The sequence below is a fragment of the Calypte anna genome, chromosome 17 (genome assembly GCF_003957555.1).
Source record: "Calypte anna isolate BGI_N300 chromosome 17, bCalAnn1_v1.p, whole genome shotgun sequence".
Lineage (NCBI taxonomy): Eukaryota > Metazoa > Chordata > Aves > Apodiformes > Trochilidae > Calypte > Calypte anna.
In genome coordinates this window covers 5,511,745-5,530,329 of record NC_044262.1, presented here as the reverse complement: position 1 = coordinate 5,530,329, position 18,585 = coordinate 5,511,745, and the positions used below count along the sequence as shown (strand labels likewise).

At 47.7% G+C, this 18,585-nt stretch overlaps 1 protein-coding gene across 2 annotated transcripts in view; it reads right to left on the bottom strand.

Moving 5' to 3' along the window:
• Nucleotides 1-7,287: 7,287 nt before the first annotated feature.
• ABL1 (ABL proto-oncogene 1, non-receptor tyrosine kinase) overlaps nucleotides 7,288-18,585 on the bottom strand; it is a 75,794-nt gene continuing 64,496 nt past the window's right edge. For both annotated transcript variants that reach the window (XM_008491457.2, XM_008491458.2), the window contains exons 7-11: nucleotides 16,693-16,877; nucleotides 14,466-14,618; nucleotides 13,735-13,824; nucleotides 13,236-13,400; nucleotides 7,288-10,817 (exon numbers count right to left, since the gene is read on the bottom strand). In XM_008491457.2, coding sequence (XP_008489679.1) covers nucleotides 9,124-10,817; nucleotides 13,236-13,400; nucleotides 13,735-13,824; nucleotides 14,466-14,618; nucleotides 16,693-16,877 — 2,287 coding nt within the window. In that variant the 3' untranslated portion in view covers nucleotides 7,288-9,123. The remainder of the gene's footprint in view (nucleotides 10,818-13,235; nucleotides 13,401-13,734; nucleotides 13,825-14,465; nucleotides 14,619-16,692; nucleotides 16,878-18,585) is intronic.

Genomic DNA, 18,585 nt, shown 5'->3' with positions numbered 1-18,585 from the left:
GCACGGCTCGAAGCTTTTTTTGGGTGGTGCTGGGGAAACGAGGAGCACAGCGAGGAGGAGGAGGAGGAGGGGGAGGTGAGGAAGGATCACTTCCCAGCATGGCTCTGCCTGCGTTTCACTGCTCCTCCCTCCACAGAGACTCCCATCAGACTTCTGCCACCCAAAAGCTGTGACTGTCCCCTCAAACCCTTCCCTTTTGATGGTACATCTGCCTGCCCCCAGCCAGCCCCCTCCCCTCGCTCCCGGCCCAGGGACCCCATTTCCCCACCCCCCTGATGAGCCACGCTCTGGTTTGGCACCTGCAGATATTCAAAGCCTTTCATTGCTTCAAATCCCATTAAGGTTTTGCAAAAAAATAAAAAAATAAAAAAAAAAAAAGAAGAAGAAGCCCCGGATGGGGCTTAACATCTGCAGGGCCCTGATAAGGGGTGACAGGAGATGCCTCACAACGGCCGACCCGAGGAGGAGCTTCCATGGGCTGTGGGACTCCTCTGGTTCCCTGGAATGACTCAAATGGGGAATTTTGTCTAAAAAAACCCAAAAACCAAACCCACAAAAAAACAAAAATCCCCACCCTAAACAGACAAGCAAGAAACCCACCAAAAAAACCAACACAAAACAATAAAACCAAGACTGAGGAGGCTGCATAGGAACAGGGATGGGGACAGCTGGGACTCCACCATTCTTTACATGATTTTCTGCCTGTGCTACAGCAGCAATGGGGAGCAGAGTCCCCACACCAGGCCCTGGCTTCAAGAAACCCCGTTGGATGGACAGACTGCCCAAGGAGGGGAGGAAAGATCCTGCTCTCCCCTTTTCTATGAGGGCTTAAGGCACTGGGAGATCAAAGGCTCATCCTGCAGGCTGTGGCAGATTTGAACTTCCCTGCGTGCTGCTGCTTTTTATTTATTTTTTTTTTCCCCCCAGCCTTCTCCTCCGTGGATCCTTTGCTGGATGAGTCCCTTCACCTGCTGGACAAGTCCCTGTCTGTCTGTCCTGCCAGGGAAACAGGGACAAACACTGGGGATCCCTGGAGCTTTCCCCACTGCCAGACACAGTCCTCAGATCCCTGGGGTGAGGACAAGCTCCAAGCACAGCCACTGCCTCTATCCACTGCCTGAAGCATCCAAGCCATGGGATTTGGGGGTGGCATTGCCCAGGCAGCACCAGAGGAACCCCTGGCAGCTCCTGAGGGGCTTCCCAAAGCCCTGCCAGACCCCTTCAGAAAGAGTCCTGTGGTAATGAGGAGCACAACGCCCAGTTTTACTTTTTATTCCTTGTTTTCAGTGGATTAGCTGTAGCCGGGGTCTCTAGCCCTTGCTTTCAGGACAAGGCGGCCCACGGAGCCACCTGCCCCCTCCCTGAAGCCCTATAGGGATTTTCCCTGTTTTTCCCTGCCAGGGAGGGGACATTGTGCAGTTTGTGGGTAGCACACCCTTGTGTAGCCACCCGTGTCACCCAGGGCTCCCTAATCACCTTCTGATTTGCACGAGATGGCATTTAATCTACGACGAGACGTGGGATTTCCCAGGATTATTCCCGGCAGCGCACGCATCGTTCCGCAGCCTTGGATTAGTCTAAACCCAACCCCTCGGTGCCACCTCCCTGGAGAGGAGGTGTGGGAAGGGATAGGGTCTGGGAGGGGACTGGGACCTGGCATTTACCTTCCCGACAGGAGCCCCGGGCCGGGCCGTGGTGTGTAGCGGTTCCGTGATGTCTTGGTCGTGTGTGCGTGGTGTCCAAAGCTGTTGATGTGGACTTTCTAAACTCCTGAAATAAAAAACAGGATTCATCCTTAGCGGGGGTGTTTGGTGGCGGGGGACATGCCTGGGGGATGACCTGTGGTGAGGATGGTCCTGGGTTACCACAGGGTCCTGCTGTCCTGGCTCCTTGTCACCCTGACAAACTCGTGCCAAGACATCTCTGGGAACCAGAGCAAACCTTCTGCAGAAATTCTGGGGACATCGAGGGGGACTCAGTGGGGTAGGGACAGGACAGAAAAAATTTCCTGGCACCTCCAGCCCAAACCCAGGTGCTGTGGGACCTCAGGGTGGCAGCTCTCCACATCCTGTGTTGGTGGGCAGAACACTGAGTGAATCCCACAGCCCCTTCCCCCTGAACAGAGGGTGCTGCCCACCTCCTGTCCTGGGCCAGGATGGAGCCAGGAGGGGATGGCTGGGGTTGGAGCAGGATCCCTCCTTCACCAGGGTGTCCCAGCAGCTCCAAAGTGACGCCGGTGGGAGGGGAGAAGCGCAGCGGCACGCTGGGAACCGGGCTGAGGAACTCAATGGCTACAACAGGAAAAAAGGAGGATTCATCTCCTGCTTCAGGAGATGAAGGACTGGGCTCGTCATCCTCTCCTTTTCCTTTCCTTTCCTTTCCTTTCCTTTCCTTTCCTTTCCTTTCCTTTCCTTTCCTTTCCTTTCCTTTCCTTTCCTTTCCTTTCCTTTCCTTTCCTTTCCTTTCCTTTCCTCTCCTCTCCTCTCCTCTCCTCTCCTCTCCTCTCCTCTCCTCTCCTCTCCTCTCCTCTCCTCTCCTCTCCTCTCCTCTCCTCTCCTTCCTTTCCTTTCCTTTCCTTTCCTTTCCTTTCCTTTCCTTTCCTTTCCTTTCCTTTCCTTTCCTTTCCTTTCCTTTCCTTTCCTTTCCTTTCCTTTCCTTCCCTTCCTTCCCTTCCCTTCCCTTCCCTTCCCTTCCCTTCCCTTCCCTTCCCTTCCCTTCCCTTCCCGCGGGTCACCTCATCCCATCCTTCGCTTCTATCTCCCCTGGGTTTGCTTGGACAAAAAGGGATTTAGGGGGAGTTTGCTGCTGGGATTGCCCTGGGGATGGGGGGACGGGACACATCACTTGTGCTCCACTTACAGCCCTGCCCCACATCTCACATCCTTGTTCCCAGCCGGCGCTATGGGAGAAGAGGAAGGAGCCTTAGAAAGAAGCCACCGTGTCCCTTCCCTGGTCACACGCAGCCTTTGCTGGGACACCGGGTACGCAGCCTGGGACAGGCAGGGAGCAGGGTGAAGGCTGGAGGTGGATGGGCTGAAGGGTTACAGCAGGGGAATCCTGGTGGTGACAGTCTGGTGGTGACAGTCCCCTGGGGACTGCCTGTAGCTGCCAGCCAGGACAGGGCTGTTGGGGAGGAGCAGGTTCCCCAGAGCTCTCCTGCCCACGACAAAAAAGCAAATTCTGTCAAGATGCCACTCACCAGAGCTGACTCCTGTGTGCCACCCGGCATGAGCAGCGTGGGTTGGGAAAATCTCCTCCTCAGAAATCCCTGGTAGGAAAACCCAGCCCTGGCATTCCCCATCCTGCTGCAGTCCCACCCCCCTGCTTCACACTCCCACCCCAACACCCATCCTCAAATGCCACCCGAGCCCCTGCAGGGGTGAGATGATGATTTCTGACCTTCAGTGTCCTTGTCACATCACCCCAAGAGCTCCACGGACTGCCTGGCCCTTCCCAACCCTCTCCTGGCCTCATCACCACCTATTCCCAGCTCCAGCTGCTGCAGAAACCTGGGTGCAGGGAAACAAAGACCCCTGCACCTACCCAGGGCCACCACCAGTGCTTCAGGGTTCTGCTCTTCACCCCCCTAATGGGGCAGCTTGGGAATGGCAAGCACCAAAATCCAGCCCAGGCTGTGAAGGACAAACCCCTCTTCTCTTCAGCCTTCTCACTGCCTTCTCCCCCTTTGGGCAGATTTAGCTCTGCCGATGCCAACCCTGACATTGGCTTTTGTGGCTGCCCCTGCAGGCAGAGATATCAGTAATCAGAGTCTAACTACCTGGCTTGCAGGCACCAAAGGCAAGTTAGACACCTAACGACTGCTAATATTTCATTGCAGGCACAGAAACGAAGCAGGGCAATTATTTGCAAGTGCTAAATTGCACCCTCAGAATCAAAGACCGTGGCAGGACTTGGCTGGGGGGGGTGGAAAAAACAAAACAAAACAAAACCCAAAACCAACCAAAAAAAACCCCCAACCCTCCTAAAAAAAAAAAAAAAAATATCATCAGGCTCCAAGAGGTGCATTGTAATATCCATCAAACAGACAGAGCACTTAATAGAGCACTGGCAGGGCTGGTGTGAGCTGTTCTCCCAGCAGGAGCTGTGTGTAAGTGAAGGCTGAATGGGGGTGAGCTGGAACACAGTGGAAAACCCCAGCCATGGGGAGGGCAGAGCTGGGGGAATGATGGAGGAGCACCAGGAGGCTCCTCCAGGCAGCCAGGTATGGGGCAGGGATACAGACAATGCTGGGATTTGGTCCTCAAAAGGTGATCACCTCGCTCTGTGGGGACCAGGCCAGGGACCAGGAAACCCAAAGGCACTTGGAGTGACAGCAACCCCACCCTGAGTATCCCCAAACCCACCTCCAATCCCTCTTGGCTCCCATCCCACCCCAAAGCCAGAGGTTTGGGGGATGCAGGTGCAGCACTCGCATCACGCAGCAGTCAGGAGCTTTATTGATGTTTCTATGGCAACACCTTTTTTTTTTTTTTCTCCCCTTTTCCTTTCTTTTCAGTCTTTAAATCATCAATAAATATGCAGTGATCAATTTTACCCTGTGCTGGAGTTGGGAGTGGGAAGGGGGGAGGAGGAAGGGTTGGGAGGGAGGAAGGGGGAAGAGCTGTGGAGCAACACGGGGCTGGTAAATCCCTGGCTTTGCTGTGATGGATTGGTGCAGGGAAAAGTGGCCCTGTCTGCTGTGGGAAGGGAAAGAAAACCTGTTGAGGGGGGGCTGGGAGGGTGACTGGGCTTCTGCTCTCAAGTCCATGAGAGGAACAGGGTCAGAGCAGCAGGATAAAAAATACACACATAATGAGGCTTTGATTGAAGTGCAATAACCCTCTGTGTAACTTATTTTAAAGTAAAAGCCAATGCTTCCCACAGTGCTTACCTGGCAGGGGGGACAGAGCTGGGCTCAGCCCCAGGGCTCCTGGATGGGCAGCTTGGTGCCATGGGGGTGATGCCATCCTCCTCCTCCTCACCAGCAGGGTGGAAAGGGGTCCTGGCAGAGTGGGCACACCCAGAGCAGCTTCATCAACCACCAAAACACCACAGAGCAGCACCTGGCTCCCAGGGAGGACAGCTTGGAGCCCAGCCTAAAGGTTCAGTGACTTGTTTCCAACCCCATGGCTTCAGGGCCACCAACATTCCTGCCAAGGCATCAGGACTGAATGGAGAAGCAAAACAATCCAGGAGGATCCTGGGGCTCACCCTCAGACCAGGAGCCCATCCCTCTCTGCTGCCAGCCTGGTTTTAGACACATACGATGTCAGGAACTCTCTCTTCAGAGGTGACACAAGTCTGTTTTCTTCTTTTCATGAAGGGATTAATGGCAAACAAGGAAGAGGCTGTTGAGTGGCCCCTAATCACCAGCAGCACTGCCAAGAGCACAGCTGCTCCAGCAGCATCTCTACAGGACAGGTGACACTTTAGCCTATCCTTAAACCCTTGATTTCAAAAAAAAACCCCACCACGTATAAAACACTGACCACATTTTACAACTTGCAACAAGCACCTTCCCAACAGAAGGCAGGAATGACATGAAAGGAAAACTTGGAAGAGTGAAGATTGTGTTTTCCAAGACAGGAAAACCAAAACAAAAACACAAACACAGAGCTATTTTTTCCCCCAGAGCACTCTCACTTTCAAGCTCAATAGCCTTGAAAATTGGAGCAATCAAACTGTTAAATGCATCGATCTGTTAAATCAACTCCTACTGTACTCAGCTAAATTTAGCCTTTAATCCCTTTCTCTTTCACTCCCAACACTGCAGATCCCAGGGCTTTCCCCAGCCAGCCCCACACCACAGACTGCTCCCTAAGAGAGCAGAGATGGAGATCACCAGGACTGAGGGTGTTTAGGAGGAGGTTCAGCTTCTTCACCATCCCTCAGCCCACAGCTATCCACTATTTGCTGGACACAAAGAGCAGCCTGGACATTGATTTTTGCCAACAAAACAACCAGGAACCCCTTGAAGCCTTGCTGAGAAGTAGCCTGAGCCTTGCCATAAATTCCATTTATACCTGCCCACAGCATCCTCCCCTCTCAGGCTCATTCAGAACCAGCCTGATGCACTCACTGTCACAGCAAGACAAGGTCTGCACTGAGCCTTTTCCCCATGGCCAGGAATGAGCAGTTCCCCAAGCCAGGACTGACAGATTTCACCATTAGAAATTTAGGGAGCTGGGTTATAACCCTAAAACACCACCAAGCAACTGCAGCACCTCGGGCACACCACTCCCTTTCATCTGTCCTTGTTTTCTCCTCATCCTTTTTTTGTTTTTCAGCATCTTCACTCCTCAAGGCAGGGCCTTGTTTTAGAGGCTGCTTAGTCCCTGGATACACCCTTCCCTCAGGATGTGCCAGAAAATAAGCCAATTTCTTTTGGGAAAAAAAAAACCTCAAACAAAAACATTATTTCCAATTTTTAGCCAGGGAACTCTGTGGCAGTACAGGGTGCCACCCTCTCCAGTGGGAGACTCTTCAAACTTCAGGTCTGTGCTCAGAGCATCACTCCTGGTGTGCCCCAGGCAGCCCACAACTGGAAAAAAGGGAGGGAGCAGCCAGAACCATCTGAGGAGAAAAAAAAAATAAAAAATCACAGATCACAGCAGAGAAGGAGGAGAAACCAAGAGCAAATGAACTGCAGAATGCAAATCATGAAGGGGAAGTTTTAATCTAAGTCTCACTGAAGACAGAAGCAAAGCCTTTGCTCCACAAGAGGGGATGGCACAGTCTGTTCTCTGCATCTTTTTTGTCTTCTCCTGAGTTTTGAGAGCCAAATCACAAGGAGATGGAAAGGTGCTGCTGCCAGACACTGCTGTGGGAAAGGGTCCCAGGAGACCACCCAAAAAGGGAACCCCTCTTTTTCTTGGATGCAGAGTCTAAGGGAAGGTAACTGGGCTTGAAAAGCTTTGCTATCAGACAAACACAAGTTTTCCTCAACATTGATTTATTTTTAAATATACTACACAAGAGAGACTGGAATAAAAAATAAATCAAAACAAAAAAAAAAAAAAAAAAAGAAAAAAAAGAAAAAAAAAAGAAAAATAGAGAAAGAGAGGAGGAAGAATTGAAAGTCATGTACAGAAACAATCTGTACTGGACCAAATGAAAGGGGAAACAACCCCCTTAAGTATCACAGAGATGAAGGACAGAGCTATTTACACACTGTAAAAAAGACAAGTCTACAAAAGTGTGTAATAACAAGATACAAATGTATAATATAGTGGCACAATATGTTATCAAAGTAAAAACAGTACCTCCAGGAAAGAGACAGTCCAAGGGTTGGCTGGGTAATTTTTTTTTGTTTGTTTTTGTTTTTTCTTACATTTTTAAAGGCAGCCTCTAGCAGAAGTGTGTATTTCCTTTTGAACTTTTGTCATGTGTTAAGTCATGGCTGTTTGTGAGGGAGAGAAGTGGTGTGAACATACACGAGTGAATTACTAGAAATCATATACAAAACAAACAGTTCCAAAGAGAACAGAATAAAATACAATGGAAGGCAATTAAGTGTTTAAGATACACAAGAGGGGTCACAAGAGTTACAGGGGAATGGGACACAGAAAATGCTTTTTGCTCTTGTTTGGAACTGTTAAGAGTTGAGTTAAATTGCACAGTTAATAGCCCTAAACCTTGTTCTTTCACTATTGTCACAAGTCACAGTTAGTTCCCAGTCGTGTTGTGTTAGTTGGGAAGGTCACAGGACCTTGGAAAAGAAGCCCAGGAGTCCTGCTGTCAGCATTTTGTGGCACTTCCCTTGAGAGCTGCACCCAAGAGAAAAGTGTCTGCAGTCTTCACAGATCCTTTTGTGATGCTGGATGGAAGCACATGAAGGTAGTGATGGTTTTAACCCCAAGTTACTGGCATTTGAGTTCTTCATGAGGAGTCAGCACTGGCAAGGAGAGGGAGGTCCCCCAGGGCAGCAGAGAAGCCAGGTCCCACCTCTGCTCACCCAACAAAGCAAGTCTGGAAATTCAACTGCAGCAAGAGCCATTCTCATCCACCTGCAATGTGTAAGCTCAGATGAAACGACTGCTGGAGGCACAGGGGGCTCCATCCTAAGCTGTTTCCCCCCCAGCCTGTGACCCTTTAGGGAGCAGTCACCAGCCAACTGCTCCCTGCCCTGCTCTGCACCCCAACCACCAGCCTGATGAATGTTAGAGAGCTCAAGAGTGAGATAGCAATGTCCTTTTTAAGACCTTCCCCAAGTCCTTCTCCACTACCAAGGGAGATCTGCAAAGAGGCTCCTGTGCCAGGATGTTAGCAGGCACTGGCTGCAACATTTTCAACCCAAAGCAACTCATTTGGGCTCAGCAAGACTTCAGAAACTGCTGAGAACACAGAAATGAAGGGCACCGAGTGGAACTGGAGGAAGAATTTGGGTAAACATCACTTGTAGCATTCTGTCATTAAAGGAAAAAACAAAAAAACAAAAAAACAACAAAACAGACCAAAACGCCCTCTTACATTAACACTTTTCCCCCCTTCCCTCCCAAAAGCTCAATCTGTTGGATTCATGCCAGGTCACTGTCAGGCTCAAGCCAGGGATAGGTGCTGCAGCTCTCCCAAGACATGCAGTGGGTATATTGCTATTCAAACACTCATCCTTGTGTACAGGGGGGCAGAGGGAGGGAACAAAATTGCAGTAGAAAGTCCTCCTGAGGAGGATGGCATCTCAGTGTCCATCAGTCTGGCTTCAGTCTTAATGCTCTGTCCAGAACAAATAAAATATTAATAAAAAGGCATGGTGTGACATCAGCACTTAGACTTGTAGTCCACAAGGCAAGAACTCCACAGATAAGGACGATTGTGAGCACATGGAACACAGGGAAGCTGAGTTAAGAGGATGGGAAGTGCCTCTTGAAGACAGTTCTGCCCTCTGGAGCTGGGGCAGCCATTCACAGTCTGTGTCTTCTGCACAGCCCTCACCTCACCTCACCACCCTGTTCCTTTTGTCAGTCCACACACATTACCCTCTCCACAGCTGGCTTTGGCCCATTGGGTTTTTCTTTTGTTGCTGTTTTTTTATTGTGGTTTTTTTTTTTTTTCCTCTTTTGTGGTGTTGTTTTTCCGTTTTTTTTTTTTTTTTTTTTTTTAATTTCTTTTTCACCTGGCTCCCTGCTACCTCTGAACAATGTCACTGATTTCTTTCACTGAACTGAGAAGTTTGCTAAAGTCCTGGGTGGCTGCAGGACCACTGCCAGCTGTTGCTGGGCAGATCTGAAGCTCCCGGAGGTTGTTCTCCAGCTTATTGATGGCCTCCCGAAAAGCAAATTTGTTCCTCATCTGCTGGATGGAGTCCACGTAGCTCACGCAGAAGGTGTAGAGGTTCTTGCCAGCCTCCAAGACAGCACTGTGGCTTGCCATTTGTTCAGAGTTCTTGCTGATGGCAAGACGCAGAGCCTCAGTGCTTTCCAACACCACCCCTTTGGTGATGGTGCCACTGGCAATCCTCTCCGGGGGCTGCCTGGTCTTCCGTAGGGAGACTCTGGTGGAAATGAGAGGGATGAAGGCTGTAGATGATGGTTGTTCCCCACCTGGGGCAGAGGGGAGAGCTGAGGAGGTGGCAGCTGGGGTTGCTGTGCTCATCAGCAGCTTTGCAGAGGACTGTGGCTTTGGTACAGAAGGGATCCCCAGCTTTTTCACACCTTCCCCTGACTGGTTTGGCTTGACAGCATCACTGCTCGCAGCATCTCCAACCTGAGTCAACTGTTTGGATTTCGGCCCAGACACCACATCTGCTGCTGCTTCATGGCTGGGACTGTGGGACACTTTCCCAGATTTGCCAATGGAGGAGGATGACAGTGGAAGTGGAGGGGCTGGTTTCAGCTTTGATAACTTCCCTTTGTCCTTCCCTGCCAACTCCGAGGTCTGCTTGAGCCTCCTCAGTCGTGGCTCCTCAGAAGCAGCCTTGCTGGCACCCACAAACCCAGCAGGTTTGACAGTGGACCCTTGGTCCATTGTCACAGGGGTACCTAAGGCACTGGATTTGACCCCATCGTCCTTGTGGAGCACGCTGGAGGAAGGAGGGGCAGCAGGTTGCCTACGGCCAAGTTTTGGGGTCAGAGTGGGAGGGCTGGAGCCAGGGCTCGACTCTGCATCTTTGAACACTTCATCAGTGGTCTCTTCATTTTTCTTAAGCAGCCGTGGAGGAGGGGTCACTGTTCCCTTGACAGCAATGTCACTCTTGGCCTCGTTTGCCCGTTTCCGAGGCAGTGCTGGCTTTTCACTTTTGTGTCCCCCAAAAGTGGAGGAATCAAACTGGCGTCCTGTGGACTGCAAATCCCGAGGCAGAGTCACAGATTTCCACTCCGTGTCCTTTGCTCCGTGGGGCACACAGGAGGCTGAGCAGGATCTCAAGAAACGTTTGCTGGAGTTGGAGCTGTTCTCCTCCTCACCCGCCACCCCCCGGCTGCTGCTCATCGTGCTGGATTTCTTCCGTAAGTGGGGAGATAAAAACCCAGAGTTCCCAGTGACAACCCCGTTGGTGACACCAGCCCCGTTGCTTGGGCTCTGAAACTTGGAGGGGTCAACTCCATCTGCTGGGGGTGCAATGAAAGCTCCATTGCCAGCATCCCTGGACTCCTCCTCCCCACCCGCCCTGCGGTCCGAGTGCCCATCCATCTCTCTGAAGGAGCTGCTCCGTTTTGGAGGGGTAGGGGCAGTCTTCTTCTTCTTCTTTATCAGGGCACTGAAGAGGTTGTGCTTCTTGTCTTTTGGAAGCAGCCTCTCATCTTCGTTCAAACTGCTTTCCAGGGCCACCCTCTCCTTCCGTGGGAGCAAGGGAGAGACAGCAGGTTCATGATCCAGAGGGTCTGCGAGGGAAAGGAAAGAATTTTCTGAGCCAAAGTTGCTTCAACAGTCATAATAATAATAAAAATAATAATAAAAATAAATAAATAATAATAATAGTAGTAATAGTAATAATAATATTTTTCTTTCAGGATCAGACCCCTCCAAAAGGTGGATGCTAAGTAAAATCAGACAACTTCAGACCAGAAGTAAAATGCAGCCATACACAAACCTGGACTGAACGTGATCCCTAATCCTGCAGACATTTATTTCTGAGGTGGCCTCTACAGAGCTCAGCTGCCAAACTCCTTTCCCTGTGGGCTTCTCACTTAAACAGCAACATACAAACATGAAATGTTTACATTCAGATTCCTCTCTTACATCTGGAGACTTGTCTAAACTTCACACTGCAAAGAAGTTAAATATTAAGAAGCTTTAGTCCCTGTGCTGTTGTTGTCTTTTGAATAGCCAAACCTCTGAACTAGTAAGACATCTCTATCCCAGTCTCCTGGTTTGAGTAGATTCTGACTCTCCTGACCTCTTTGTGGGAAGTGGAAATAAGTTTTTCACAAACAGAAATCAAGATGCCCTTCAACAGCTGAACACTTGGGATGGCACCACCATGAAGATGACCACCTCTCTACAAAAATGGGGGAGAAGTGGCAGAAATGTCCTTCAGCAGCATTGCCCCAGAAGGAACTGATGGGGTGACCTGCTCTCCCCTTACAAGAGGTATTTAAAAATGAATACTGGTTTATAATAAATTTATACAGTGTTCTGAAGGGCTCTGTACTTGCCTGACAGGGGGTCTCATTCCCAGGCCAGGCACAGGGATGCCATCCTAATTCAAAGGAGCAATGCCTTCAGGGCAGCAGATACATTTACAGCTCCACCAGGCAGAAAGAAGGGAGGTGAAGCAGAGGCATGGGGAGAAAGGAGGATGCTTCTTAGTTATGCATCCGTGATCACCATGCTAAGGGCAGGACTTTGGATAAGGAAGGGGTTTTGGTTGAGGAGGAAGAATTTGAAGAGAAAGAGTTCCACACTTTGGGAAGACAGCACCCATTCCCAGGGCCACGTGCAGTTCAACTGTTCCCACACAACTTCTGGGGACCCAGACAACCAGAAGAGCTCTCACAGCATTTGGAGAGGCCATGGGCTCACTGTGTCTAGACACAGCAGAGCTGTGGAGATCCAGTGAAAACAAGCAGCTTGCACTGAGGATTGACTTCCAACTGCTGGACTTGCCATGGAAACACTGACAATTGAAGGGAAACTGCAAAAGAACTTTAATGTGAAATATTTTCTTTCACAATAAGGAGTGAAATGATTCCCAGCATAATGTTAAAATCATTATTCCTGCTGCACTTGAATCTCTCAAAGCCCTTGAGTATTTAAATGAAGTTATTTTACTTCAAAGCTTGTCTAGTAGACAGTTTTATTTCCTATATATAGCAAATAACCCTCCTTTCTAACTCACTGATACTTTCTTTTTCCAGCATTTTACATCCATTCTTTTTTCACCTCTTTGTCTAGATGTACATCCATCTGCTACCAGAACACATCCTACTTGGTGAATTTGACTTTACACAGAAAAGGTTGGTCACATGAATGGTCAGAGAAGGCACCCTCAACAGGAGCAGGAAGAAAACACATTTTTCTTTGTCTTATTTTTCAAATGATCTAGGTAAAAACCTACTGTACACATTCAGCATTTTAGCACTGCTTTTATTACCTCGGAATGGAAGGTAAGTTGTTGAAGAAACTGATTGAAAGAGAGCTTAACTTCATGAGAGATTTTGTAACTACCACTTTGTCCCTTGCTGAAATTACATTTGGTACCTGCCAAGAGTAATATTCTTTAGTGCTGCAAGCACAAGTCTGGTAGGATGGAAGAGTGAAGGAGTCTCCCTTATGGGGCTTGCTAAACCCAAGCAATTGTCCTGCTTTAAATTATGCAGCATGGTAGAATAAAGTGGCTTGAACACAGCAGATTACCCAGCCCTCAGATGCAGAGGGAGAACCCACTGATAGCTTCTCCCAGGGAATGGGAAGAGGATATGAACAGAGAGCTCTGTGCTCAGGCTCTGGTCTGTAGGGAGCTGCAGGCAACAGCCATTAAGTTAAGCGAACTCCTCAGGCTTCTCTAAGCAACAGCAGGTAGAGCACAAATCCCTCAGCCAGTTAAGGATTCACACTCTCAGCTGCTGTGTGTATCTGGGTCCCAGAATTAACAACCTACCTTTGGAAAAAATAATAAAAGGCATTCTCAACCCAGGAAAGCAAGCCCAGCAGCCTGTCACACAGAAACACAATACCAGGACAGAAAGATGGCACTTGTTATTATATATAGCTTTGCCCCTGTGAAGACCTGGAGCTGGACGTGCATTTTGTTTTCCCCTGGATTTCCTGAAGGAATAATGACTTTAATTAAAACCTACCACATTCCCCCTGGCCTCGAGCATGTGCAGTCTCCAAGCTCTCGTTGGCATCTTTGCTTTCAGCAGTTCTCCTTGATGTTCGTGTTTTGGTTGGTAACTCTGGGGCCTGGAGGAAATTGCTCACTACACTCCTCATGCCTTTCTTTCCCAATTCCTTCTCCACCTCTGCAACACACAGAAGAAAAATAAGCACTACAAGTCAACAGAAGGTAAAAAAAACCTTTTGCACGGTTCTGAGTTAATAGCCCAAAAAAGAAAAGCAAAAAGCACAGGGCAGGGGTTCCTTGAGGCTGTTCAGACATTTGGCCCTTTGAAATCAGATGTAAACCCAGATGTAAACACACCTCTGCTTTCTACACTGCTTCCACCAGGCAGTGTAACTCAGGACTGAGTTTCACCACAAAGCAGCCTATGAGCCTCAACATGCAGAGTTAAGGATCCAGTTGGCCCTTTTCCCAAGCCCTGGAATTGCTGGTCCAAGTGGGAAGCCCAGACCTACCATCTGAAATGCTGGATTCCTGAAACATGGTTTCAAAGGCTTGGTGGATCTCAGCAAAGGAGGGTCTATCAGAAGGGCTCCACTGCCAGCCTGGAAAAAACAAAACCAAACAAAAACCACACCACCACTCAAAATCTCCCACCAGCATTAGACATTCCATACACAGCAGCAGGAGCAGCCAGCTATTGCAGTTCCCTTTTTGTAAAATGAGAGAGATAAAATACTGTACCCAGACATCTGATTTATAAGGTGCTGGGCATCTGCAACCACTTTGGCTCTGATGGTTGCAGACACCCAGCACCCTTTAAATCAGGTTTCCATTTCAGTGTTTAATAGCAGGTGCTGAGCACCACTGGAAAAAAAGTGTAGCACACTAAGTCATGTACCAGAAGGCCACAGTGGAAGAGTAACACTCAGTCCCATAAGAAGCCTAATGAAGCTCCTGCTTCATCCTTAGAGCACAAGCTTTTCTTTAAGCTGACAATAAAAAGCAGACAAAGAAAACACTGAAATGCACAACAAATCTCTCCCCCAAGCCTGTGTCCTCCCAGTAGAGATGAATGGCTGGTGTTCATCCTCTGCAAAAAGCAGTTTTAAGCAAACACTTCTATACAGCATCACACCTCCACTGGAACTGGCAGGGGGTTTGCTGCAGATGGCCATACCCTGACACGTTCATTGCATCTCTGCAGAGCTGAAAAGCAGCATTTAGAGGATTGAGGAACACTTACAGGCTCTCATGAGCTCATAAACTTTCTCAGGACAGCCTTCGGGGCGCTCCATGCGGTAGTCTTTCTCCAGCAGCTCATAGACTTGAGACAGGTCAATCCCAGGGTAAGGGGACATGCCATAGGTTGCAATTTCCCACAGCAGAACACCAAAGGCTGCAGTGGAGAAAGAAAGGAAAAAAAGAAGGGGAAGAGAAAAAAAAAATCAATAGCTTTGTTTTCATCTTAAATTTGAGATGATGTTTAGTGGGAGTAGTCAGTGAATATAGTGCTGCACTCTTAAAACCAGCTCTGGGTGGCTCAGATCCCAAGCTCAGCAGCAGCTTAAATGTTAAAAAAGCATAACAAGCCTCTCTGTCAGCACAGCCAAGGCTCCTGTGATATGACAGAGTAGAATTAGACTAATTTTCAATGTATCAGTTGTCTCCAACCTGAACGCCTTGAGATCCTTCAAGTCCTATTAAAGGCACAATTAAGAGACTTCACAGTGGATTAGCTGAAACCAGTTCAGTGCTGCACTGCAGTCTCTCCCCAAATCTGACAGCTCCACTTAATCTGCAGCCTCTCCCTAGAGGACTCACACATTTGAATAGCTCAGTGGGTTTGGGGTGCCCTTGTTTAGCTGGAGCTTGGGTGAGGAGCAGAAACTTGGGAGGCAGTGCTGAGAGGAATGTTTCAGCAGTTGAACAAACCAGGGTAAGGGTTGGGATGTTCTGGTCACAGGGAAAGCTGAAGAGGAAAAGGGAGAGGACAAAAAGCATCTTGAAGCAGGCAAGGCTTTCCAGCCTCAGGAATTGGGAGGGGATGTAGGTCAGGAGCAGGGTCAGGCAGCTGCTGCTGACCTGCAGAATAGACTCAACACCAGTTCAAGAACCTGCATGTAATTAGTTCAGTCACCCTATTCTGTTCTTAACATGAAGAGAAAGCGATTACAAGCCTGCATAAGTAAGGAAATCACATCACATTACATGCTAACACCACCAAGGGCAATTTACATTAGACATTTCTGTGCACAATTTTCTTTGATTGCTGTCTTGAGGCAGTGAGGTGAAAGAATCTAAAACTCTGGTGTGCCCAGCAGCAGGCATGGCCTCAGGGAATGGCCAACTTGCTCTAATCAGCTCCCAAAGTCCACTGCCCTGACTCTTAACTATGCAAAGGTTATGTGAAGTCTAATTAAAAATACCCAATACTCCTCTTGGATCTTTCCTGCCTGAGTACTCTACCACTTCAATGCAACAGGGATCCTGCAGCCACCACAGAGATACAGCAGCAGCCAACACCACCACCTACATAAGTCCAAAGCAGAAAAAACACCTCAATCTACCTGGGAGGATGTTTCAGGTTTTCTTCCACCATCTATAAAACATTTTGCATCAGCCACCTACCTAAAAGTTTCTTCAAAATAAAGCCTTTCTCTGCATAGTCTTCTTAAACTCCAGAGAACTTCATCAAGCTGCTTCACTACTATCTTTTTTTTTTTTTTTTTCTATACAGAAGATGCTCAGGATAACATTTTCCAAGTGCCTTTGGGTCCACATCCCACCAACTTCTATCTTATGTCACTGGGCACTTTTGAGACCAACAGCTACAGCAGAGATATAAAACCCAAAGAAAGGCTGATAAAAAGTACAATGAGATTTTCTGTGGTCAGATTTGATGGAATGAAGTTTCATTTAGTTAAGCCTACCCTTATCACCAACACCTCAGGGCTCTTCAATAACCATTTGTCATCAAATTTTCCCTCTGTTTCTCCTCATCTCATTCCAAAGATTATTCTTTTTAAATGCAGAAAGACAAGCTTGGAGCTATCTCTGAGACAGATACACACATAATTAATTTTTTTAACATAAAATGAACCAGATTCTCACTTTCCTCCTTGAAGCAGTTAGAAAGTTCCTGGGTACATAACAACCTAACACCTCAGAGCTCTGTGACAGCACTCTGTCAAGTCAGTAGCATCAGTGTCCTCCAGCCCCACAAACACTACAGTCTCCTTTATTTTCAAACTTGCCAACAACTCAAATGTGTAAAGTCAGGCTGGCATCCTCAGTGCTCCACTCAAAGTCTGACTTAGCAGAGATCAGTTTCTGAACTCTGACAAGCTCCTAGAACAATACAGCTCAAACCAGGGAACGTGCTCACTCCTGAAATGCTTCACAATGTCCTCATTTCACAGCCCTGGAAGAAGAAGACTTTAATGCTTTAATGAGTAGATGGAAATTCTTACCCCAGACATCAGATTTAATGGAGAACTTGTTGTAGGCCAGGCTCTCTGGTGCAGTCCACTTGATGGGGAATTTAGCTCCAGCATGGGCAGTGTATGTGTCACCTGTCATCAGCCTGCTGAGGCCAAAGTCTGCCACCTTCACCAAGTGGTTCTCCCCTACAAGGCAGTTTCTGGCAGCGAGGTCCCTGAAAAACAAGAACAAAAATAGGTGATGAGAAGCCTTTACCATCTCTCTTTCAGCTATAGCAAGGAAACCTGCTGTTCCTGAAGAAACCTGGGCCTGGCTGTGATTATTTTGATCAGAGTATTCCACATATATTATGTAGTTATGCGCATACATGTAAGAGGGAAAGTTATTTTCCATTCCAGCTTTGTAAGACTGCCATCCAAACTTTTCTCTTTTCTTTTTTTTTTTTAAATGTAAAGCGAAAGCTTCAAGAAGCCCCCTCACTTTCAATAAAAGCTGCCACCCTCAGGATAAAAATAATTTAAAGAAATGTCAGTGCTCAAGTTATCGATAGCTGAGGATGAGCTCTGAATAAAAGAAGTGGAAATGCCTCACTTCTTGCCCACTTCTCTAGAACTTGGGTCACCCCAGCCAACACCACTGACTCCCCAGAACTCCTTTTCCAGTCCTTGCTCAAGCACCAGGTTTAACTCCCAGCTATGCTCTTCTGCCTCCCCACATTTTACAACACTTTTTCCTATCCCATTTTGGTCTTTTTCAGACCTGTTGTAGCCTCTGTAATTAGTACCTGCATTTTTAAAGGACAACAAATGAATTAAGCTTTTCCTTAATATTTTTTCACCTGCCTCCACCTTGACAGGTGAGAGATGTGCACACTGCATTTGCCATTTCCCTGGCTCATTGTTAACAGCCTCAAAAATGCATCATGATAATAAAAATAAAAAGCACAGAAATATGTTCCTCCTAATATTAGGTTTCCTTATAAACACATTTCCAGATTATGTCAAGTTGAACTAAAAATTGATTCTACCAGAAAGCTTGAGTGAGATGTTTAGATATGAGGCAGACACTGCTTTTGTGATTGTTCTCAGTCAGAATAAATTTTAAAAGTATGTCTTACTAGAAGCCCATTACATTTTCACAGTGTTTTTGAATATACCTTATCAATGCTGATTACTACAATGTGTGTCTAAATAAAAGCTCCTCTTCATAATCAAATTCCTCCTCCTTCCTGATTCGTTAAATGAGGTCACAGCCCAGCATCTGAATCCATGGATGGGAACTGTGACAACACTCTTAAAATAATTGGGTAGGTGGGTATGGGGGTGGCTGATAAGGGAAAATGCTACTATTTATTTTAGATAACTGGGTCATTAGAAATAAGAGGAAATGAAATGAATGGAAGAGCAGACAAATGGGAGCCACACAAAGCAGTTTTTAAAGTTCACTTCCTACAGGCTGAAGGGATGAAGAGCTTTCAAAAGAAAAAAATCAAAAGCTGGAAATTTTAATTTGCAGCATCACTGTTTGCTTTGTTGCCTGACAGAAGCATTTAAATAGGCCTTTCATGCAGCAAAGGCAATGCACGACTTAGAGGAGCACCTAGAACTTTACACACCATATTCATGTTTGTCTCTATGAAAAAACACGTGCTAATTTCATATTCCAATTAATTGGGCAGGAAAGGTCACACCATGGCACAGAGAACACCTTGTATAGAGCTCAGCAACTCAAACTTTTGCACAGGCTGTGTCATTACCCTGCTAGGAGGCCATTTCTACAGATGAAGAATGCAAAGCTCTGGCCATAATTGCAGCACACTTAAAGGTCAGAGCCTCTGAGTTCTTTTAAGACTGCACAGATGCTTATTAAAGTGAACACCCAATCTGGACAGTAGTGGGAAACAATCCCTAAAGAGTATAAAA